Source organism: Pseudochaenichthys georgianus, chromosome 21 (genome assembly GCF_902827115.2).
Source record: "Pseudochaenichthys georgianus chromosome 21, fPseGeo1.2, whole genome shotgun sequence".
Lineage (NCBI taxonomy): Eukaryota > Metazoa > Chordata > Actinopteri > Perciformes > Channichthyidae > Pseudochaenichthys > Pseudochaenichthys georgianus.
In genome coordinates this window covers 20430659-20456230 of record NC_047523.1, presented here as the reverse complement: position 1 = coordinate 20456230, position 25572 = coordinate 20430659, and the positions used below count along the sequence as shown (strand labels likewise).

Here is a 25572-nt window from a genome sequence, read left to right as displayed (position 1 = left end):
CCGCATGACTTATAGCAAAAAAGGATGAACTGTTATTAAAATGATATTCCTCTATTCTAATCAGCCATCAGAGAAATCTAGAAAATGCACAGGCAGGCAAAGTATGACATTCACTGCTATATTTACTGATGTAAATGTTTAATAATAACTTTCATAAAAATATATATACATGAAAAAAACATGAAATTAAAAAGCACATACATATATATATCTATATTCTAAAGTCTTCCTATCCTGTCATTTTAAGACAGCTGTGAATGAATAAATAAATAAATAGTGAGTGACATCTACAAACAGTATGCAATCCTGAGACTATCGTACATTTGGGTAGTGCTAGTACATTCTTCTCTACATACAGTACCTCTTGTACATTGAAACTTAAAAGTATAGCATAAGCTACAGTAGTCAATTTACACTATTATGGCACATGCTACAATACTCACAAGATACAATTAAAAACACTTTAAAGTATTAAGCAGACACAATCAAATCCCTGTTCTGGAATGTATTAAGTATCCCACGGATCATTTAACATCAGGGTCCCAGATGTGAGGAGATCTGAAGAGGAAATAAAACAACTTTTAATACATTTATTTCACATATTGAAATCTGATTGATAGTCAAAACCACCCTTTCATAAATGATGACTGCTAATGTGTGATAGGATCCAAAGACTGACAGTTTGAACCTTTCAATCTTTATTACATTCCTTCCTTAATTATCCTAAATTCCTCTGAACAGTGAGTGAGCCATGCATTTGGTAATGACGACTGCATCGATCAGAAACCAGAAATCCATTAAAAAAGAAGAAATGTTTTTTTGGTAGATGAATGAATGCACAGACAATTAAATGAATTTCTAAATAAATAAATATAATGATTATGGATATAATTTATAAATGCATCTGGCTTATTTAATGACATAAAATATGTTTAAGTTATACCACTACCCAACAGCTAATCACCTATATGTCTGTACTTACATGTTAAAGTAAGGCACTGCTCTCTCAGCTGCTCTGGCTTTGTCCACCAGATGGCAGTGTAATACCAGAGCAGGAAGCAGGGGAGAGATGGGAGTTGGAGTTCTTTGCTGCTGAGGGGGTAGAGTTACACTCTGACCTCCTGTTGCCACTTCTTCTAGGTTTTCAGAGAGTAGGGCGTCTTCCTCGTCTTTTTGTAGAGGAAACTCTCGTGGCTCCCAGGGTGTCTGAGGCTGCCAGGAGAAAGAGTGCATAATGGAATTGAGCCACAATTCTGTAAATATAAATGAACAATTAATAAACTATGAACATTTTGGTGCTAGTATGTGCTATATGTATCACTTTCTATGCACACAAGAGTGAAAATATAACAAATATATATTAGATCTTTTTGAAGAGGAAAGAAACGTAAAGAATGTGCTACATAAGTTGTTAAATAAAACTCAAGATGACTTCCTATATCAGTACCTCCATTGCATTTAGACTTTACATTACATGTCATTTGTTAGACGCTTTTATCCAAAGTGACTTTGGGGGGGGAATCCCCACAGGAGCAATTTGGGGTGAAGTGTCTTGCCCAGGGACACAACGACATACAGTGGGACTCAAACTTGCTATGCCCTGATTTGAAGTCCAGCACACTATCTACTGAGCCACAGCCATTCATACACTTTAAAGGGTGTATCATAGAGTCACATAAATCTGATTCCTTATTTAAAAAAAAATCAAACGCTGTGCTTTAATCAGGGTTTGTATGGGTGCTGGGTAGCAATAGAAGGGCAACAGAGTGAAGTGGGGATATTTGTGGAGTGGAGACATTGATTTGGACTGTCTGGTTTAGCAGCAACTCATTTCTTCTCCAATCAAAGCGAAGTGGTACAAAGCACCGCAATCAGAATATAATCAACCACAGCGAAGTGGAAACAAGTATCTGTGTAGGCTCTCAAGGATATATCTAGGCTGCCCACACAATATAACTAGGGGAAGAGTATTGATGAGTGTTCAACACGTTTTTTTCCACTTTATACTTTTCCTCTCATCTGAAGCACATCATACCACAGACACATCTTTGACTGGAGTGTTATCTATTGTGTATCCGACCTGTATTTCAGTTATTTTCATAGTACTTTGAAATGAGTGTTTTAAAGGGTGATATATAAATACAGTTTATTATGATCTGGCTGCTATTTTAGAGATATGGCATCAAAATGAAACAGCCAATCGAACATCGCTGTGTATGACCCTCCTCTTTCCTGAATCAGCATACTTGGGGTTTCAGCTGCGGTGCTTTTGATCTTACCAGCCACTCCTCTGGGCTTTGCTGTTCATCAGTATCCAGCAGCCGAGCACAACTCAATTCAGCAGAGCTCTCCTCTCCTGATGTGCACATCCCGCCCCCTGACAACCTGCTGCCAAAGCCAGAGAGAAAAACAAGCATACCCCATGAAACTTCACGAGGAAATTACTCAACATTCCCCTTTCACACAAGTTGTATTTACATGCACAGAGATGAGCAAGCCAAGCATGCAATGGAATTGTATCTGAAACTGTATCTGTATCTGGAACTGCAATCTGTCAGCACAGACAGTGAGTCGAGGATTTGATCCAATTCATTTTCTGATAAAGCATGATAAACACTGACATTTGAGATGTTTGAAAAGGCTGATATTTCTCACAATCCACCTGATTCATATAGTTCCCTTTGCATTTTCATATCACCTGATGAAATAGTATTTAAATGAAGACTGGATTATTTAGCCTGTGTGTGTATTTTTTGTTAGTGTCTTTGGTTTTCACCTTTCAGGACGTTTTATTTTCGCCCATGATGGCCAGCGCAGCTTCTCTCTCTGCTCTAATTCCATGTGTCTCAGGGCAACCACGTTGTTATTGTTATCCTCCTCCTGAAAAGAACACATACAGAGAGATAAAGATGATATTTTCTGCACAAATAGCCCAAAAAAAACATATTAACTAAGAGATGAGACATTACCTGCCCCTCCTCTTTGTCCTCCTCTTTCTCTGCTTCACAGTTCAGAGAAAAGGAGTCAACCACCCGCCAGCTGCAAAGAAAGACACACTTTTGGTTTGTTTTTTGTGACAGACAGCGATGGTGGACAGTGGGCATAGCATTTTTCTAATTCAAAGTATGTTTTATAACAGCCATATTATTATGCATTTATGTTAAGAAGCTGCTTGTTTGGAAATAAAGGTATTTTACTACTGAGAGGGAAATCAAAGCTACCTTACAAGAGGTAGCTTGACAGACTTAATACCATTTCGATTAACAAGTTTAATGGGCAGAATCAAATGTCTCTTTATTGTAGCAGTACAGGGAAAACTGAGTATTTCACAAAGCATGGTTAAAGTGACCAACTGTATAAGAAAAACAGTTTCTACAACATTTGTAACGAAGTGCATTAGGACATAGCTACCCAGTCAGCTTTTATTTCCTACCTTGGTGTCAGGATGTCTTTGTACTGCAGCTTCTCCACTTTAGCCAGGGACATGGGGATGACAATGTTGTTGATGTTGTACACACTCTCTCCCTGTCGTCTGCGAACACAGCCCTAAAACGAAACATGGAGTGACAGTTCACACCAACGATTCTGAATTTCTCACACATTTAATGTCAGCCATTGTCGCTGTGATACAGGCTTTCTGTTGACTATAGCTTCTTCATATTCACATCAAATGTTTTTTGAATTTATGAAGTTAAATTATTTTCTTGGCCCGATTTAAGGGTCAGTGTTAATTCAGGTTTGGTATCCGGTAAAGGTTACTGTATACATGAATGAGTGTTCTCGGAAGTATACATGTTTTAAAATGTGTGTATTACCCGTGAGGCCTGCTTGTGTGGCGCCTGTGTGTAGCTGTCCTCCAGCACTTCATCTGAACTGTCTAGGTCATAGAGCTGGTACAGGTCATCTTTCTCATCTGGGTAACGCACGCGCACGCGCACACACACACACACCACACACACACACACACACACACCACACACACACACACACACACACACACACACACACACACACACCACACACACACACACACACACACACACACACACACACACACACACACACACACACACACACACACACACACACACACACACACACACACACACACACACACACACACACACACACACACACACACACACACACACACACACACACACACACACACACACACACACACACACACACACACACACACACACACACACACACACACACACACACACACACACACACACACACACACACACACACACACACACACACACACACACACACACACACACACACACACACACACACACACACACACACACACACACACACACACACACACAAATGAGACTAGTGTTTAGCTACAAAATACACTACATTATACACAAAACCTTTAAGTTACTTTCTATGATCCTGGAATACAGAAGGTGAACATACAGTATACATATACACACCTTCTAATAGCCTGTGGATGTGTTTTCTCTTCCTTTTCCTCTGGTTGGCTCTGCGGTGTTGACTCTGAGCAGAGCCTGCCATCCTGATAGGTGACAGACCCATAACTCGGCTTTTATGATGCTTTGCACGCTGCTTGTATTTGTGACCTACAATGGAACACACAGACAAACACACACACAAACTGAGTAAACACAACACAGGAATTTCCTTTCATTCCTATTTTCCCTTTAGTTCCTGAGGGATTTTACGCCTTGGTTTAAGTCTACAAAAGCTTATCCTTAACCTTTAGTCCCAATATTTTAGCTGGGGACTTCCTCTTAGTTTTATTAGCCTAACTCACACCATTAATGCAGATAACTTGCTAACAAAATGTAAAATGTTAATATATCTCTCTTCATAACCCAAGTGAAAATGATTGAAGAAACTGATCTAAAGACAATTTGATGTATGGAGGGACTTGAATAGATTATTTAGCTTTTTTTGTCCATCCATCCATCCATCTTCTCCCGCTTATCCGTGGTCGGGTCGCGGGGGTAGCAGTTCCAGCAGAGAGCCCCAAACTTCCTTTTCCCTGGCGACATCAACCAGCTCTGACTGGGGGATCCCAAGGCGCTCCCAGGCCAGCGAAGAGATATAATCCCTCCACCTGGTCCTAGGTCTGCCCCTTGGTCTCTTCCCAGCTGGACGTGCCTGGAACACCTCCCTAGGGAGGCGCCCAGGTGGCATCCTAACTAGGTGCCCGAACCACCTCAACTGGCTCCTTTCGACGCGAAGGAGGAGCGGCTCAACTCCGAGTCCCTCCCTGATGACCGAACTTCTCACCTTATCTCTAAGGGAGACACCAGCCACCCTGCGGAGAAAACCCATCTCGGCCGCTTGTATCCGCGATCTCGTTCTTTCGGTCATGACCCATCCTTCATGACCATAGGTGAGGGTAGGAACGAAAATGGCCCGGTAGACAGAGAGCTTTGCCTTCTGGCTCAGCTCCCTTTTCGTCACAACGGTGCGATAAAGCGACTGCAGTACCGCTCCCGCTGCTCCGATTCTCCGGCCCATCTCACGCTCCATTGTTCCCTCACTCGAGAACAAGACATTGCTTTTTTTGTAACAACTTTGTAAAAACAATGCCTGCCAGGGTTAGGGGTGCATTTACACACATGCACACACTTATCTTAGCCTTGTTTTAGTGCTGTGGTCAGAACTTTAACAGAATCCATTAGGAGAAAAGAAGGACAGAAGTAGAAGTAATGAAGGAACAGTAGGAAGGAATTAATGCCTGTGATCCACCTTCAATTTCAATAATAAAGTACATTATTTGTACTGTAGTGCCTTCGCTAACAGTTAAATACTAAATCCTTTATGCCATGTTTTATTATTCTCCTCACTCAGCATTTACCCATACGACCATCTCCTGCTGCTGGTAGTCCCAAAAACTAGGAAAAAGACCAGGGGAGACCGAGCCTTCTCAGCGGTAGCCCCCAGGCTCTGGAACGACCTGCCCCCCCATGTAAAATTGTCACCCACCCTTCAAACGTTTAAGTCCCGCCTGAAGACCCACCCCTTTTCCCTCGCAGTCAGTTTGAGCTATGTTTTATCGATTGTTGTTATGCTTTTATTTGTCTGTCCATAGCCCTTATGTGCCTTTTTATCTATTCTTATGTGTGCCTTTTATCTATTATTGTAATATTATATTTTATTTAGGGCTGTCAAACGATCAACATTTTTAATCAGATTAATCACAGCTTAAAAATTAATTAATCATGATTAATCACCATTCAAACTATGTCCAAAATATGCCATTTATTTATGTATATTGTTGTGGGAATGGAAAGATAAATGAAAGAAGGCGGATATATCCATTTAACATACAGTATCTATGTTTATTATAACATTTTCTGTGTGTCAAAATGAAAGACAACCCACACACCTATCAATCATCAAACCGTGGGTTCTTAATTCATTACGTGTTGATTTCTATCAACGGGGGAGTACTTCAGGAAAGTCGACGGAGGGGGGGGGGGGGCGGCGGCTAGTGGAGTACTTCGTGACCATAGAGTAGGCTTGTTTGAGACAAGCAAGACCTGCGCAGTTGCGATCCATGTCTTGCTAGTGCGTTGCATGATGGTTAGTCATTTTGTCCGACTTGCTCTGGAGGCTCGCCCACATGAGACTTTGAAATCTCGCGGGACAAAGACGCCCGCAGCCTTGAGAGCGAGGCGAGTTGGCGCAGTTGCTCTCCACGAGCTGCCGAAGCGAAATGCTTGATGGGAAACGGCTCGCTGGTATCTCGAGCTGAGCGCTCATTGGTGGTTTTTACCACGTGCTGCTGATGAAACTCTCCAATTGGCTGGCACAAGTTTGTTGTTGTTTTGTGTCAGTTTTACGCCACATCCATTCCCATTTGTCATCATTGTTCCACAATGTTTATCATCATGAAATTAATATCTATATATTTTATACTATACTGCTTACCGTTTTCATACTTTATATATCTTAGCATATTAATACACACTGTTCATACTGCTCACAGGCTGATATCTAGTGTATTCATACCCCACTGTTTATTCATCATTCAATTCATTCTATATGTTATTCTGTAAATTGTGTACATTACTTTCAGTGTTGGGTGTAACGCGTTACAAAAGTAACGGAGTTACAGTAATATATTACTTTTTGCTGTAACGAAGTAATGTAACGCATTACTAATGAAATGTGGGTAATATATTACCCGTTACAATGCTCAGTAACGCAGTTACAACACATTTTAACCCGAAAAATACTAACAACAAATTGTGTCAGGTGCGCGTGACCTTCTCCGCAGCGCGTGCATCATTTCCAAAGTGCTTCCACAGCAGTGACACACATCTGAGGACAATAATTTATACGAAAATGGTTAAAGCAACCATCACTAAACGCCAGCAACACTGCATCTACTGCAGACCGTAGCAACAGGTCAGATGGGAACATCACATTACCCTCCGCTGTGGACACTAGCTTACTCCCGCCTGACTCGCCGCCCTCAACCCCGGAGCAGCACTCTTCGTTGCCCGAAACTACGCCGCCCCTCTGCGGCCCGCAGGTGCCAGGATACCACGGCAAAACAGAGCCTGCCCAGGTATATCTAAACAAGTACCCGCCTGTACAGTGGGGTTAGGTGGTCATTTTGCAGCTCGTGGTATACAAATAGACAAGGGCTAGAATATGTGAAAAATAGTGCCATATTCTGCCATGCCTGTAGAAATGTTGGGTCAAAAATAATGCATACAATAGCACAGATGCCTTCACCACGAATGGCTACAAAAAGATCTCATATCCCAAGCTTATCAACGAGCTAATGTTGCAGCTGAAATGTTCTCCAGGTCACAAATTCAACCTCACATGATGAGGTGATACCAGTTTTCAAGGACAGTAAATGTTCTCTAGAGTATATGATGGGACCAAAGTGATGATTTAGTAGGCTACATGGTTTTAATAATACTTTTGCTTTTCAATGTTTGCCATTTCAAACCATGAGCTGGTTCAAATAATATTTGCCTTGATTTACAATATCTTCTCATTTGTTTTATCAGTAGAGTTTTGAAGCTGTTGTGCTTTTCTTTGCCATAGTCCACTTTGGACTGTATGAGATATTTCAGGATTGCACTTTTAACTCACTTGAAATGTTCTCACTTGCTTGGTTTCAAAACATAACAAATGCCATAATCTGTTCATTGGGGACCATCAATGCTATTTTTCATTGCTGTTGCCGACCACTATTGCTGCGCCCCCTGTAATCTCAGATTCACCCCGAGTCATTTTGTTCTGGAACCGGGCCTGTATGGCCATATACTAAACACACTACAGAGCCAGCCCATTCCGTGCCCTGTTAGTGTTTACTTCCTGTCTGCCTTCTTCTGGTGATTTATCTGACGTCCAGCGCTCCGTCTTTTAACCTCTTTTCCTTTCTCTTTCTTGATCCTCCTTAGCAACCTTCATTATAGTCCTTGACAGTGGTCTGTACTACTGTATTAACAACGTGTTAAGAATTTACACACAATTTACATCAGAATCGAGTATTCAACTAAGCCGTGTAATACAAGTTGTTAGTAGCCTTAAGGGCCTACACAGTTGTTATGCTATACCACATTGCCCTTCATTGGATGTATAATGAGCTGCACTAAACTACATGTTAGCATTTAAAATACCTAGCCATTCTTTTGCGTTATTTTGGTGAAAGTAACTAGAAAAGTAACTAAAGTAGTGTAACTCATTACATTTCAGAGACAGTAATTTTGTAATGTAACTTATTACTTTCAAAAGAGAGTAATAAGTAATATGTAATATATTACATTTTGGAAGTAACTTGCCCAACACTGATTACTTTCCACTTCACTGCTTGTTGCACCTGAGAAGCTAAACTGCATTTCGTTCTCTCAGTACCTGTAATATGTGCAATAACAATAAAGTTGAATCTAATCTTGAGCAGGAACAAATGTATTTACTTATCTGACATTAACGATTAAACACATTTGTGCATTCTTTATAAATGCAAACCGAGTCAAGCCGACTCCGGAGGTGGCGGTATGCACCTTAAAGTTGTTTGCAATCTGCCAAAAAACCGAGAGAAGAAGAAGAAGATGAAGAAGCCGTCTCCGAGCTGTCCGACTTCAGGCGAGCTTTTTGAGACCTCCCCCGGCTGCGATCGGCTACTCTCGTCTACTTTCGAGGCGAGCCGCAATGTGTCTCAAACAAGCCTAGTGTGAACGTTGTGATCAGCTGTTTTAGCGCAGTTCTCCAGTGAAGGGGGGAGTCTCCCTCCGCAGCCGGTTGGCGTAGTTTTGGCACAATTCCGTTGTACAGACCGACGTTAACAGCTCCCTGTCTGTGCACACGGAGACCGACTCTGTCGTCCGGTGATCTAATCGCCTTCTGGAAAAGCTTCACAAGTACGTCGGTACGCAAATGCGCTTTGTGACACAAGTGACGGTACGAATTTCAGATTACGCACATAACCTGCGTACCAGTTATGTGCACCTGTACTACAGCAAACGTATTCTCCGTCGGGACTTCCTGCAACAACACCACGCCGTTATCTTGATTCTGATTGGCCAGAAGACATTATCAAAGATGTTCTATTGAGAAGACGATCACTACGTGACAAAAGTTTTCAAAACCGTGGCTACTGAAATCAATCTTACTAACTGCTGTCTGTGCAATTTACTCCGCGCGAGTTGGCAGACTTTATTTTGCTTACTTTAACATCATTTTTCATGGTGGGGCTAAGCCATTTCTTGGTATGTGTGTAGCCTACCCCAGCCATACCCTGGCGCTGCCACTGGTGGCACGTATGGGGCGGGCCATTCTGCACATGCGTTAAATGCGTTAAATATTTTAACGCAATTAATTCAAAACATTTATTACCGCCGTTAACGCGATAATTTTGACAGCACTAATTTTATTATAATGTTATATCTGCTGTGAAGCACTTCGGTGCTGTGAAACACCCTCTGTTTTTAATATGTGCTATATAAATAAAGTGGATTGGATTGGATCTCCTGCTTGCTTTTACTGTTTACGTGACCTGATTCTACTTGTGCTACAATCAGCTATGACAAGGGGTTTGGTGATGTAGAAGGCTATTATCAAAGGTGACGTTAGCTTGAACGAGCGAACGGAGAGGAAAGGAGAATAAGATAATTCAAGAAATCAATAGAGAGGTGGGTAAGTGACATCTTCATCAATTTCCAATTGGCCCCCTGTGTGTTTCCTACTATACTCTCGACCTACTTCTACTCCAGCACTTATTGCCTTTCTTTTAAATCCACCGTTTCATTAAACACATAAAAGGAACGTTTTGGCGATCAGGGAATATGCTTTAAACAACCATGGTGATGGAAACACTTAAACCCCTGAAACCAGAGCTGCCAGAGGCATTTGCAGAAGTAAGTAATTGTTCATTAGCATCAGACTAATATATATAGACAATGTATCGACACTGCTGAAATGCCAAATGATAACTGCTCAGTTGGAAACCTCATACAGAGCCAGCGTGATATCTGACATGCGCAGAATAACTCATGAGGGAGACAAAGAAGACAAATTCCACTTGTTTTATAATTTATAAATATTGATTAAGTGTTATTTAGAAACAAGGTTGGATACAAAATCATTTAAATATTGGTTGTAGTGTTATGATAACATATTTTGTATTTGATTATAAATGTGACTATCAAGTGACTTTAAATGTAAAAATAGACACCAATAAAAAGTATACGAATTATAATACATTAAGGGCTGCAACTAACAATCGTTTTCATGATCAATTAATTAGGTTTATTCAGGAATTTGTATAAACATTATCAATCCTACTTAGTCAAAAGGATGTCACTTTTTTACCCGAAGTTAGTCAGTTTAGTGAAACAGAACGAAGCAGAAGTGCAAATTTGGCCTTCCTAAAAAAATGAACAATGAATCCATTATCAGAATATTGGTGATTTTGTGTCTGTTAAACGAAACGTCAATTAGTCGTCTAATCACCACAGCTCTTTTTTTTCATGCGACACCTTATCCAATTGGGACCAAAGCCCTAGCACCAGTGATGTAGCTGCAGTTGTTCTTAAAAAGAACACATTCAAAAGGTTTCGCCTGTGAAGCTGGAGCAGGTAGTGAAGACTTGTAATTCACATTAAATTACTACTGACTTCAAAACAGACTTCTTTGCTGCCAGCTCTGCAAAGAGAAGTGGATCAAAGCCAGCGAGTTTCAACAACAACAAGAATGCAGGTGCAGTCTGTTAAATAGCACCTCTGCCTTCCAGTCGATTCCATTACTCCTCAACACAGCTTGTTACGGTCCTGCTCACATGCATTCTGTGAGTTTCTACATGGCACAGCAAACGCGTAAGAGTAAAGTACATGCAGAGTAAAAAAGTAGACAAAGCAGTCATCAGGCAGGAGAGCACCATGGAACAGTACAGGATATGTCATCAATACTGGTAAAGGGCAGGATCTTACTGTTGTGCAGTGGTGTGGAGCTGGATCTGTTGTAGTGTGATGGACTGCATGGTTCCACAGTTATAATCAAAGGCCTTAGGGACCATTCTTCTCTGGATAGGGCCCTGTTTGATTGATTGGACTGAGGAGTACCTGAAGGAAGATGAGACAATTATACTGTAAGTATGCAGTTAAAACACAGTTACTCAGCACATCTCTTAATGCAAGCATGCAATAAAAGGCAAACACAAAGGCAGTGTATGACGCAAGTCAAAGCACCCGTATCCATTGTTCGCTATTCAAGCCCACACACATCGTGAAGCAAAGTAAGACATCATGATACACCACTGCTTTAGTCCATGTGCCCAGCTATCACTGCCTCTGTGTGGCCCGTCTGACATGCAGGCGTCAACTGGAAAATGACACATGATAGCAGGTGTGTGGTGCACCTGTTGGTTTACCATGTCAAATTCAAGCGAATACAATACTCTTGTGAACTGCACCTCTCAGGAAACAGTAGATAAATCAAATGTACCACGTTCTGGCTTTTCTTTTTTAAAGGTCACCTATTATGCAAAATCCACTTGTTCATGTATGTTATACATGTGTGTTATACATGAACAAGTGTCCCCTCTGCGTTAAGAGATTCTGAAAGTTTATATTTATTTATATAAAAACCTGTCTGAAAATGAGCTGATCAGATCTTGGCCAATTTCTGATGTCATAACGATTTTTTGGCATGTGTAACCATTAGCCAATCAGCAACCAAGGTAACCTCCCCCCCTTATCACCTGAATCTCCTCCAAGAGCACCATTGTGTATTTTTTAACCAAATATCTCTCAGAGGGTCGTGGGGAGGGGCTCCTTATTTTCATCTACAGCAGTGGTCACCAACCTTTTTAAGCCCAAGATCACCGACCTCGGCCTAGGTGAAAGGCGAGATCTACCTATTGCAGAATTTAGTGAAAAAGACGGCCCAGACAGTGCTTCCAATTTGTGGCCTTTTATATAATTGCATCTGAATTACTGTTACAATGAAGGCTCCATAATCAGCTCACGGCATATAGGCAGGGGTAAAGTGCTATTTTTTATGAGTGGGGGGCGGACTTCACCTCCTCTAGGGGGGTCCTCACCTCCTCTAGGTCCTCACCTCCTCTAGGGGGGTCCGGGGGGATGCTCCACCGGGGAGATTATTTTTAAATATTGAAGTTGAAAGCATCAATCTGGTGCACTTTGAGAGCAACATGAAGAGATCTATGGATACCTCTCTCAGCACCCATATGAAACAGAACTGTAAACAGATTTTCTTTTTCTTTATGGATATTTTACTAATCACTCAATCAGTATTCTTGTTTTACTGCCATATAGTATTTCATACTTGTTTTTCATTTATTCTCTTATTGTTTGTATAACTATAATGATCATATGAAGGTGTGCCGCGGAAATAATCTTTTGAAGAATTTGTGACAAAACCGTTCTAAACACTCAGAGAGCCCTTTAGCTCACCTGAGCCACTCAGTCTGACAGGGGAGGACTCTCCTCCAGCTTGTTGTGGAAACAGCTCCTTATGTCCGTTAGTGCAGCTAGCTAACCAGATGCTAACATCACGGTCCCCGCTAGCACCGGTCTCTCTCTCTCTCTCCCTCTCTCCCTCTCTCTCTCTATCACACTAAATGCGCTATTGCCACACACACACAGAGCTGAGCTTGAATGACACAAGCACACGTGTATTTCCATGCAACTCTCTGATTGGTCTGGTGTCTTGCCTCTGTTGCATTCACTGAACACGGGACATTGCAGTCCTGCCGTCCTCTCTTGTGTCATGATGAGGTTCACGTAAAGCACGGTTAATGTATTATATTATTGAGGTGTCTCAAATATACGTCAATCAAGTGGCACCTGCTAATGGGGTGGTGGATGATAGGTTTACATCTAAAAACGTATTTTTCAAACATTATTATTTTAATTTAATTTTTTTTTTTTTTTTACCTACCCACACTCGACTGGTTGGCGACCACTGATCTACAATAACAGACAGAGAATCAGCACTTTTGAAAACAGGGCTGAAACAGAGGGGATTATGGGTAATGCTGCAATGATCTGTTTGGTGTTTGGAGCCAAACACTTCAGAGACATGTTTGTACATGTATATATCTGAGACCTATAATATATTGATGAAAAAACAGTATAATAGGGGACCTTTAAATAAAAGGTGATACAAGTGTCCTTGTCTTCCTCATATTTAATGTTAAATAATGTTTTCACAGTCATACCATTCACACAATGTTATGAAGCAATTTGAATATGTATCCTACCAAATGAAAGAGACACTGCAGGGTGAGGGTTGGAGCTGGGGGTCCTTGAGGACAGGGCCCTGCTGGAGCTGCAGGCGGGGTCAGAGCACAGGACTACAGGGTCACAGGATGAACAACATGAACAGGAAGGTGATGAGAGAGAAGAGGAATGAGTACACGTGGACCTCCCAGAGTCCTGAAGCACAAAAGAGAAGAAAAAAACAGAAACACATTTATTTTTTAGATTATACAACTTGGTTTCTTAAACTACTGGATACACTTGGCCGTCTCCTTGTGTTCTTTTAAAGTATGAGTCAGAGGGAACTTAAGGGAGCTGCGCTGTGGGCACACTGATTAAAGTAATTAAGTTGTTAACATGCTTTCTTTTGCATCTGGCAATATCACATGTGAGCTGCCTCGGGCTGCTTCTTTTTATAAAGAGCTACAAACTCTATTAGGCTCTATGCGAGTTGAAGTGTTTGGCAAGGTGTTACAACAAATTTCAAACTGTTGGATTTGAACATGTCAATCTTTAAAATGGTTAATATCTTTGTATGTGTGCTAAAGAAGAGCAAGATGGTGATTAGAAAACAAAAGTTAAACCTTGTGTTTTTATTAAAGGCACCACTGACTCAAACATTAAAATCAGGCTAAAATCAAAACTATTTTACATTAATATAATAATAATAGATTTATTTTGTTAGCGCTTTTACAAAGAACAACAAATAAATATAGTTAAAGTTAAAGTCAAATAATACAAAAACAATCACACATTAAAAGCCAGATTGAAGAGGTGAGTTTTTGGGAGTTTTTTGAAGGTGGTGAGGTCAGTGGGTTCCAGAGGGTGGGGCAGCAACGGAGAAGGCTCATTCCATCATTATTTGAGGTATTATAATATAATATTGACTTAAATGAAGACAAAAAATACCCATTTCGTAAACTGAAGTCAAGGTATTGTGTAGAATATGTATGAGTTCATAGACAATCCCTTAAAACCTGACTTTGCAAGGACATAGGCAATGTCCCCAGGCTAACTGAAGGCTATAGCTTTAAATGAACTACTTGCAACCCGTTTTCTTGAAGTTCATCAAATTTGAAACATTTATTATAAAATCACAAATGTAGGCCTATATTAGGATGAATAATTGATGCATTATGGTTAGTAAACAGGGGCAGGAATACAGTAATCAGGCATAGTGCTGATGTCATCTTGATTAATGCCTTCACAATCACTTCCTCAGAATAAAGAGGGGGGAAATGCAAATATCTTCATTATCCTCACTGTGCAGGGACATGGTGGCACTAATGAACAGATTCTAATGAGTTATTCTAGAAGCACATACTGGTTCAAACTAAGATTAAGTGTAGGAGTAATAAGTCATAATTCTAACTGGACCCAATGTAATTCAAACAGCAAATAACACAACAAATAAAGACATGCATATTTGGGGTCAGACTTCATTGATATCGTTTTAAACTATTGGAAGATAAATGTGTCCATGTTTTGCGTCATGGCACATAGATGTGTATGTGTGCTGTGAGAGTTGCATTTTGTGAATGAGAAGATGGATAGACTGGGAAATGGCTGCTTGTGTGCCTACCTCTGCACTGCTGGAGTTGCAGGTGTTGAAAGAAAACAGTTTGGGCTTGTGGTAGGTGACCAGGGTCGAGTGCGGGCACACACGCATGACACATCCGATTTGAAGAGCCTCCTGGTCCCCAGTCTCCTTCTCTTGGAGCTCCCAGGGACAAAAACGTCGCCTTCTCTCTGACCACTGCAAAAACGAGATTGTTTAAAAAAAAAAAATTATTCATTGTTGGTCTTAGATCTTCTTAGAGAATAACAGCCAGAAACAAACAATAGCTTGTTACATGCATACACAGGGTGAAGAGCTGGGTTTTTTTTCTTAATCGCTTGGCTTTTATCTTAGAGCCAGACAGAGAGTTAAAAAGGGCAGCAGGAAGGATAGTAATGTAATGGGTTACATCACAACAACCTTGATCAGTCAGAATATAGAATACCCCTAGACCACACAATGTACAAACCTCTGGTGATACAAGATTCTCTGTCTCTATTTTAAATGACATGTCATTTGTGTTGGTGTTACAAATCCTTACAGTGTCATGCTCAGACAGTTAGTGTGAGTGTGAGTGTGAGTGTGTGTGTGAGTGTGTGTGTGGTGTGTGTGTGTGTGTGTGTGGTGTGTGTGTGTGTGTGTGTGTGTGTGTGTGTGTGTGTGTGTGTTTGTGTGTGTGTGTGTGTGTGTGTGTGTGTGTGTGGTGTGTGTGTGTGTCGTGTGTGTGTGTGCGTGTGTTCTGTACCTTGTGAAGGCTGTCTTGCCGCTCCAGGTGTGGGGTGTCTGTTTAGATAGCGGTGAAAAGCTGAGAGGAGGCATCAGACTGTTGACAATCTGGCTGAGCTGGGCACTCTGCAACAAAGAAAACATCCATATAATGCTTAGGGATACATACAAAATAATGGATTGATCAGATTGATAAACATAGCATTCAGGTTTAAGGAAAAAGCTCATTTTATTCAGGTACCTTTGTTTAATTGAGCTTCAAATGTGCCTGGTGTTGCACAATAGGATTGGCAATTATTCTGGATAGAAATTAGGTGAAGACATCCAACACTTTTATTTGGCCAACCAAACTCATTTCTGTCCAGTGAAATGAAAACACACAGCCGAGATTTTGTCGAGCTATTGACGGGCATAATTTTGTACTCAATTAGCCTTCTCAAAGCAGGTAATTGTTGTATTTATGTAAAATGTTTAATATACTTTTTGTTTTAAACTAAAACAGATTGACTTATTTGTATGCCATTAAAACAGTTTGCACTTGGATTAACAGTCGATTTTCGGGCATCAGCTCCCCTCCTACAACAGATGAAATCCCTTTAGGCTTCACAAAGCAGCAGGAATGTCTGCATTCCATATGCAGTCTCGCTATCTAGCATAACAGCTAAAGGTCAAGCAACATGCATACTCTAATTAATCTGTCTAACCTTCTCTAGTTCCTGTGCTTTTCTACACAACAGACACATTTGTAGGGTTATTCTCATGATTTAGTGTATGGAGTTAGATTGGACAAGATTACTATTCCTCTTTACACAGCCGGTATAACTTGTGTCTTTACTGTTTCCTCGGCCTCCTACCTGTCTCTCTATGTTGTACAGAAGGCGTGTGGGGCTGCAGGGTTCATTGTCATCGTCTGGATCCGGCCGTGCAGGATAACCCCGCCAGTTCTCTCAGCAGGGTCTGCTGAATCTGTCGGTCTGTCAGTGGCTGGGACTCTGCAGCACCACACCACCCTAAGATATAAACCACACACACACACACACACACACACACACCCACACACACACACACACACACACACACACACACACACACACACACACACACACACACACACACACACACACACACACACACACACACACACCACACACACACACACACACACACACACACACACACACAGCACACACACACACACACACACACACCACACACACACACACACACACACACACACACACACACCACACACACACACACACACACACACACACCACACACACACACACCCACACACACACACACACACACACACACACACACACACCACCTCAACATTTGGTAAAATCTGCCTGAACAGACAAATAGTCCGTTTGGATCCTTGCTATAAATATATATATATAAATATGTTAATGGATTAGTGACCAGGATTAAGAAGAGAGACACCATATTTCTAAGCTTTGGTTGTATACTTATAAAATGGCATTATCTGAGAGAACAGTCCATGACAGCTGCTTGCATTGTTTATGTATCTTTAAAGTGAGACTACAGTGGCCCACTTTTCTATAGGAGATTTGATCAAAAGTCTTACCTCATGTTACAGTATTGCAGCAACAATTGGCAGAACATTTATATTCTCTTCACTCAAAACTGACTTGTATCAAGGCCTCAGTAAAAGTCCTTAAAGGTGAGGTAGGTAAGTTTCAGAAACCGGCTCGAGTGCACTAAAATTTGAAAAGTACACAGCCGAAAAGAATCCGCCCCTTCCTTCAGACTTCCTTACAGAGCACCTCCTCCAACACACATGACGTCAGCAGACTGGTGGCCGCATATTGCTGGCGAGTCATTGAAGTACTGCTGCAATGCACGCCCAATAACGGCACGCCCAATGAGGGCACGAGATACATTTGTGCGTGCACGAGATGGAAGGCTGACAGACAGGGCGGCAATCCAATCCGTTTAGCCGGGCCGGCTGTATACTTTTTACAGTATTACGGCTTCCACAGATGACATTTTTTTATGGATTTTTTGTCAAAGCACTTAAGATATTCATTGCTATCGGGATGTTAAGAGCATTCCATGGAATATAACAAAAAGTGTATCTCGAGCCGGTTTCTGAAACTTACCTACCCCACCTTTAATAATTTATAGCTGTCAATTGTGTCAACTGGCCTTTATTAGAGTCTTTACAGAGGGCTTTTGTCTTACCTTGCAAGAGCGGATGTGCTTGTGGAGCTCCACCAGTTGTTGTGTCCTCCCTTCCAGCTCGGCCAGACGCAGCTGCAGCCAACTCCATCTGCTGCCCAGCTCCGCTCTCTGCTCCAGCCACCGCCTCTCACAGCTGCTGCTGCTGCTGCTGCTGCTGGAGGAGGAGGACAGGGTGATGGATGATAGAGAGAGGACACTTAGACCCGTGTAGTGGTATTAGTTATATTACTCTCTGTCAAATGCTCCAGAAACTGTTACAACCTCACAAGAAGAAAATGCTTCAGCCAAGAATGGTGAAACAATTTCAAGATATTGAATGCAGTTATAAATTCCAGTACAATCATTTACTGGAAGTGTGCGAAGAGGCTAGCATGCAAGAATCACTGGCAGGGAAATGTGTGTCACCAGTGGGAATAGTCACACAATGAAGGGAGATTGAGAGACACAAAGAGAGCACTTGCAGCACAATCCATTTGTCAATTCACACTGTTGTACTGCAGCACTGCTTTCTTAAGGCCTATCTTACACCAATCATGTTGCCGTACCATTTGGCATCCCCCCGATTTTGCTGAAGCACAAAAGCTTATCTAGGCCCTGTTGATTTGTGCGGTGTGTATCCATAGTATGTTTCCATGGCACTAGCCTGTTCAGTGAGCATTCATCTTCTGTGCGTGTGCGTGTGTGTGTGTGTGTGTGGTGTGTTGTGTGTGTGTGTGTGTGTGTGTGTGTGTGTGTGTGTGTGTGTGTGTGTTGTGTGTGTGTGTCCAGCAGAGCACTAGTTGCTATGGCAGTGCTATTGGACCTTGGCTAGGACAGGAGGGACTCCCCCCACTTCAAACACTCAGATGAGGACTGAGAAAGGTTAGGCCAGTCAGAAAGCAGCTATATAGAATACATGACATTACCCCTGGGTGTTGTGAGGTAGTTATTCTACAATATCATCTTGTGAAGTAAGATACCAAACATGTTGTGTGCTCGCCTGATCAAAATGAAACCCAGTGTTTTGGTGGATTTCAATAAGAACTTCCCAAATAAAATCAAAGCTGTTTAATAACTGCTTCTAGACTGACTTTGAATCAACTCTAAGCTAATATCCGTTGGTTAAGGCTCCCTCTTTACTCCGCAGACAATGACCAGACCTGGCTGCCCTGCAGCTCTTTCCAAATGTATAATGAGAAAATTCCTGGAATATCTTCCAAGCAGTGGGAGAGGGTAGGACAGGAGAGGTTACTATTTACCTGGTAGTGTGCAAGCATTACATATTTTATTGTTATTCAAATCATCAATAAAATGAATGGTCTAGTAAACCACTGGCTACCCTCCAAAGTGAGAAGGTGTGAGTTTCCATAGACACATCCTGGTATCATTCAAGGCCGGCCCCAGCAAGTAGCTTTAGGAATTCCCCCATTTGGATAGCATTTCCTGACTCTTGCAGAGGCTCTAGAGCGGTTGGGTGTGTCTTGCACTTAAGATTTCCAACATGAAACTTTTCACAAATACTCCCAAAAATCTAAAATAACAAAACTACTGAAAACTGAAAATGAGCAACAGCTGGAGGTGTGAAGGTTCCAAATTAAATCAAACCAAACATGTCACTGCTTTACAAGTTAAAGTGTCAAAGGGCAACTGTTTCTACATTTTCTTACAGTTTTTAAAACCTTTTCTCATCCCTGCTCTCTCAGTGGCTTATAAAAATGCCCCTTTTGTAAACAGCCCGTTTATTGGACTGATTCAGAAAACACAAGGGTTGAAGAAGAACATCTAACAGAAATAAAAAAAGTTGTACTGCTCTTAGAAAGGTCTAACTGGACCAAATCCAACATTAAGATTTGACACCTCTTTCCCCCCCCCCCCACTGACGCATCCCTGACGTCACCACATTGCTGACTAGGAAATACATTAGCCTAGTAACATGAGGTTAGTTGCTCTGGCATAGCCTATCTATCTCAAAGTAAACTTTACAAATAAAAATGTTGAGCAAATATATACTATGTAACGATTAGCAGTTTTTCTCAAATTATATTAATCAGGTAGACATGACCATCGAGCCACTATGTATTCAAATAAAATATAAATGAACTGCTTTACACCTGGTTGGTTTGTCATTGCATTTTGAGCCAATTATGAGGTACAACAAACCAACATGTTGATTTTGTTATTTGCACATAAGTATTTTTGGGTGCTTTTATGCCTTTATTGTGACCAAATTGCTCCTCTTTCCTAAATGTTATGTTTCAGTGTTTCTCATTAACGGATTTACTTTTGTGGCACATTATTAAGCAAACCAATACAAAGATCCAAACAGCAAAAATATTTTTTTAAATAAATGTTTGTGCGACAGTATGTACACCGTTTTGAAGCAAGTTGATACGGCTATGTGGCTTTTTAATGCCATAAAAATACTCTCGCCTGGGGCAATATGACTCCCTAAGAGAAAGGACATGAGTAAAGCAGCAACGCCCTTACTAACCACCACACACACACACACACACACACACACACACACACACACACACACACACACACACACACACACACACACACACACACACACACACACACACACACACACACACACACACACCAAACACACACACTACACACACACACACACACCACACACACACACACACAACACACACAACACACACACACACACACACACACACCACACACACACACACACAAACACACACACACACACACAACACACCACACACACACACACACACACACACACACACACACACACACACACACACACACACAATATAATAAAGAGGAGCAAGATGGGGAGGAATGGCTGCCATGTGGCTTGCTGGCATCGCCGTGTTTATTTCCTAGCCTGTGGGCACAGTGTGTTGAACATGTTATGAATGTAGCATGGAAAAAAATGCGTGCGTGCGTGCGTGCCTGGCTGAAAAATGTCATCATACTCTCCACAGCTGGGAAGACAGAACTAGTGCTTACAACAAACACAGTGTAATCTCTTCTGAACGCCAAGTAAAATATGTGAAGTACAGACACAGTGGAACTCTTTCACTCAGATGACTTTCCAAATCGTATAATCTGCCGCCCTGGAAGAAGCCAATCTGATTAAATCTGTGTTTTTTTTAAACAAGTTTCATCTCGTTGAGTTTCAGTATCTCCATTGTCCTGAACTCATTGGCTCCATCGACAACAACAGCTGGCTTTTGGCAAACCCAATCCCAGAAGAGCATAACAAATATGTTGGCAGTGAGAGTGCAGTTAACTTTGTGTAAATAGTTTCCTATTGTTTTCAACAACACTAGTTGGTAACTTCATATTTGACACTGTGTGAAATGACATGGTTCTTCTTAACTTGATACACAAAATATATGAGGTTCAAGGGATTCTCAAGTGTCTCCTTTGTAGCGTGTTTATTTAGCTGGAATAACCAGTGAAACATGTGACAAACTGCAGCTCTTAAAAATACACAAAGTTCAAAATAAGAAACAGACCTCGATTTGAAAGTGGCCCACAACATAAGAGACCAGGAAATGGGTCTTACTCAATTTGCTTGTAAAAATAGAAACCGACCTTTCCATGCTCAGTGAGTGGAAAACTAGCTTTCGAATAAGCAAAAGAGCCCAGTAAACAAGTAGCAGTTTAAAAAAAAAAATGGATAACCAAAAGTATGGGTTTTATCCATGAAAGGGAACCTATTATGCAAAATCCAATTGTTCATGTCTTTTATACATCACCATGTGTCCCCTCTGTGGAAAGAGATTCTCAAAGTTTCAGAAAAAAAGATTTGCTCACTTTTTGTCCTGATCCATTTATATAAAAACTGTCTGAAAATGAGCTGATCAGATCTTGGCATTGACCATTGTGTTATTTTTAACCAAATATCTCTCAGAGGGGCGTGGGGAGGGGCTCCTTATTTTCATCTAAAGTAACAGACAGAGAATCAGCACTTTTGAAACAGGGCTGAAACAGAGGTGGGGATGCTACAATTGATCTGTTTGGTATTTGGAGCCAAACACTTCAGAGACATTGTTTTTGTATATATCCGAGGCCTATAATACAGTATATTGATGAAAAACAGTATTAATAGGGGACCTTTAACAATCATTTAATGGCTTCACATGATATTTTAAGTAAAAAATGAAAATACAAATGATAAGTAGCTCTGAAAAGGGATCCAGAAATGTAGTTTTGTCTATTGGTGTTAGGGTTAGGTTACTTATAAACTTCCACCTTCCGGATACTCACACAGGTGACGTTTTCTTTTTTAGTGTGGATCCTAACTTTCCTCTCCCTCCTCATCTGAGCTGCTGCTGGCGGTGGCCTCAGAGTCCAACGCCTCCTGCAGGCCTCTCAGCAGCGCCTGGCTGGAGCAGCTGAACTCCCTGAGCTCTGAGAAGGAAAACGAGGCTGTGGGCGAATCCAGCCAAGAACAATAGGGATCACTTCCCACTTGTGGAGGTAGTATAAAGGAACTTAAGGAGTCTGAACTGTCCAGAGACACGCCGCTGATTTGACAATGCTTTTTTCAGCCCCTCTAGTTGCTGGTCACAGTGTTGCAAAGCATGCTCTCCTAGCAGCGCTTGCAGTCTCCTCTGCAGCCTCTGAGCTCGGCTTTGCAGCCCTGCCTGCCTGCAGAGCTGCTCCTTCACAGCTCTCGGTGCCAGCTGGTCGGAGTTCACCCTGCAATTACAAGGCTGCACTGAAGATGCACTAGGACAGCCCATTGGAGTCACTCTCCCCTGTGATAGTGTAGGTTGGAGTGCAAAGTATGGAGTGTAGCCCTGGGAGCCACTCTCTCCATGGCAATAAGAAGGAGGAACACTCCGCATAAAAGGGGAATGCTGCACATCACCACCACCTGGCCCATATTCAGGAGCAGCACCATGCAGCAGACAAGTCTCTTGGCCATTGTGCTCAGGGACAGGGACTAAAAACATGTCGGGTACACCTGGGAAGACGCAGGCCACCTGATGAGAATCTCTCAGGCCTTTAGGGAAGGAGAGGAGGCTGAGGAGGGAGGCCGGGCTGGGGAGAAACTCGGTCTCACACTGCCTGGCAGACGTCTGCAGACAGGGGGAGAGCACCGGGTTGGCAGGGAACTCCAGGGGGCTCAGAGGGAGACACAGGTCCAGAGAGGGGAACAGGGAAAGGTTCAGCCACATCTTCTGGAGGTCACCGTCATCTGTTAAGCCCATCTGAGATTCCAGCTCAGAATTACACATGACTCTTCCATCTGAGTCTATTCTGACCGAGGCCGGAGGGGAGGACAGGTGGATCCCATGGCCATCTTTCAGGGTTTTGGTAAGAGCCGGGGCCATACCACTGATGGTCAAGGTAGCCAAGGCAGCAGATTTCACCTCAAATTACCTGACAGTAAAAAAAACATGTTAGAAGGTAATGGACACCTACTGATGAGAAAAAAGCTATCAATAAAAGCAAATATGATACAAAATACTGTTTGTCTATGGATAATGAGACCATATAATGTGTTGGGGTTAGATTGGTGAATTTACAACCTTTCAAGACATGGTAATACTATTTATTACAGATGGGAAAAATAGAAATACTAAAGTGTAAAAATACTCTCTTACGAGTAAGAGTCCTGCATTCAAAATCTTACTTAAGTAAAAGTATAAAAGTATTGGCATTGATACTTAGAGTATCAAAAGTAAAAGTACTTATTGTGTGTCATGTCCCCTTTCAGAATCATATCAATTACTGGATTATTAGTTTTGGTGCAATAATGTGTTCATCAGAGCTGGAAAAAGTGGACCTACTTGTAATACGTTATATGCTACTGCTGCATATCCTAATCATAATTGTGTATTATAGTTTATGTATTAGTTTATGTTTTGTAATAGATATTAATCTGAATCTGTAAAGTAAATAGTCATTAATTGTGTCAAATAATTGTAGTGAAGTAAAAAGAACAATATTGGTTCCCAGCTTGTAGTGGAGTAGAAGAATAAACTAGCATGAAATAAAATATTCTAGTAAAGTACAAGGACCCAACAATCTTATTTTAGTACAGTACTTGAGTAGCTACATTACACCACTGGTTACAGGGTATCTGTGAGCCTCGTTTTGAGGCTAAAAGTGCTCTCTGTACCCTTTTTCGGACACATATTTTGGTTTTGACACGGAAAATAAATCCCTCATTTTGCTCACAGCTTATTTGTTTCAACTCAGTTTACAACGCCTTCTTAACTAACGGAATAATAACGAAATAATAAAGAAATAGGACCGCTGCTGTTTAAACGGTTTAATTACAGTCACGTTAAAGCGTTAAACAGCTATGATGAGGTAGTGTGAAAGTTACCACAACAATAACACATGTTAATTTACGGAGCCAGGTAACTTAACAAGAGCTGTATCCGTTAAGTTACACTTCTGGATATTCTCGTCCATCACAGGTTCAACATACATACGTTTAAACTAACATTACCAACAAAAATGACACTGAGTTACCGAGCCCGGACGTTAATAAAGTATTTTATAACGCATAACCGCTCACCTGATTGAACATGGTTTACTCCCGTAAAATATACAGCTGAAAGCTTAAATCTTCAGTTGTTTCCTTTGCCGATCGTTCCAGAAAATGATATCTGACCGGGTTATCTGGCTATCAAACTCCCGGTGAAACGATGACATTATTTTTTCGTGTTTATCGGTACATCCGCTGTACTTCTAACTGACACCTCCCTGGTTCACTCATCAACTGCCGAGGAGCGAGGAGGAGGAGGGGCTGGACCGCACTCATGATGCCTTCATGGCCCCTTCAGAAGATCAGACTCGGCAAGTGTTTTCCTTACCATACTTTCATTACATTTGTTTAATTGTACCCAAAGAGCCAATTTGGCCTCAGAATATTGTATTTTTCTTTAAGGTTTGATATTAAGGCTTTGTGTGAATTCAACTGTATTCAACACACATACATACAATCGTATTACCTCTTTATCTTGTAATGTGTCAAGGTAAATCTCTCTAACACTTTAATTTCAAAATAACAGAAAATGATCTTATAAATAGAGATAATATCTCAATTATATCACAATTACAAGACACTTATTGTATTATTATAATATAACATCTTTCAACTATGTACGTTCCAGTTAATGTTAGTTTTTCTTAATATCTCAATTGTCAAATATTTTTCTCCCAATTATGTACAATGTATTTTGTGTTTATACAAAGCATTTCCAGAATATTGTAACTGCTGTAAGGCTCCTGTATAGAAAGAGATTACTTTCTCGTATATTTACATTTTTGACTCCTCAAAATGTGAGCCTTTGCCATGGTTTAAAAAAATGTTAATTTAGAAAATATCAGGAACGATGTTAGATTAAAGGGCCA

At 41.2% G+C, this 25572-nt stretch overlaps 1 protein-coding gene across 1 annotated transcript; it reads right to left on the bottom strand.

Annotated features, from left to right (window-relative positions):
* Positions 1 to 191: 191 nt before the first annotated feature.
* On the bottom strand, positions 192 to 24919 carry kansl1l (KAT8 regulatory NSL complex subunit 1-like). The gene is given in 21 exon segments (XM_034109299.1): positions 192 to 558; positions 983 to 1123; positions 1126 to 1212; positions 2280 to 2388; positions 2777 to 2880; positions 2970 to 3039; positions 3434 to 3546; positions 3816 to 3913; positions 4452 to 4598; positions 11445 to 11576; positions 13739 to 13913; positions 15319 to 15380; positions 15383 to 15492; positions 16040 to 16146; positions 16875 to 16934; positions 16936 to 17018; positions 17021 to 17030; positions 18229 to 18391; positions 22464 to 22744; positions 22746 to 23586; positions 24734 to 24919. Coding segments are annotated over 19 exon segments (2820 nt in total). The 5' UTR covers positions 23538 to 23586; positions 24734 to 24919; the 3' UTR covers positions 192 to 558; positions 983 to 1006.
* Positions 24920 to 25572: the final 653 nt, after the last annotated feature.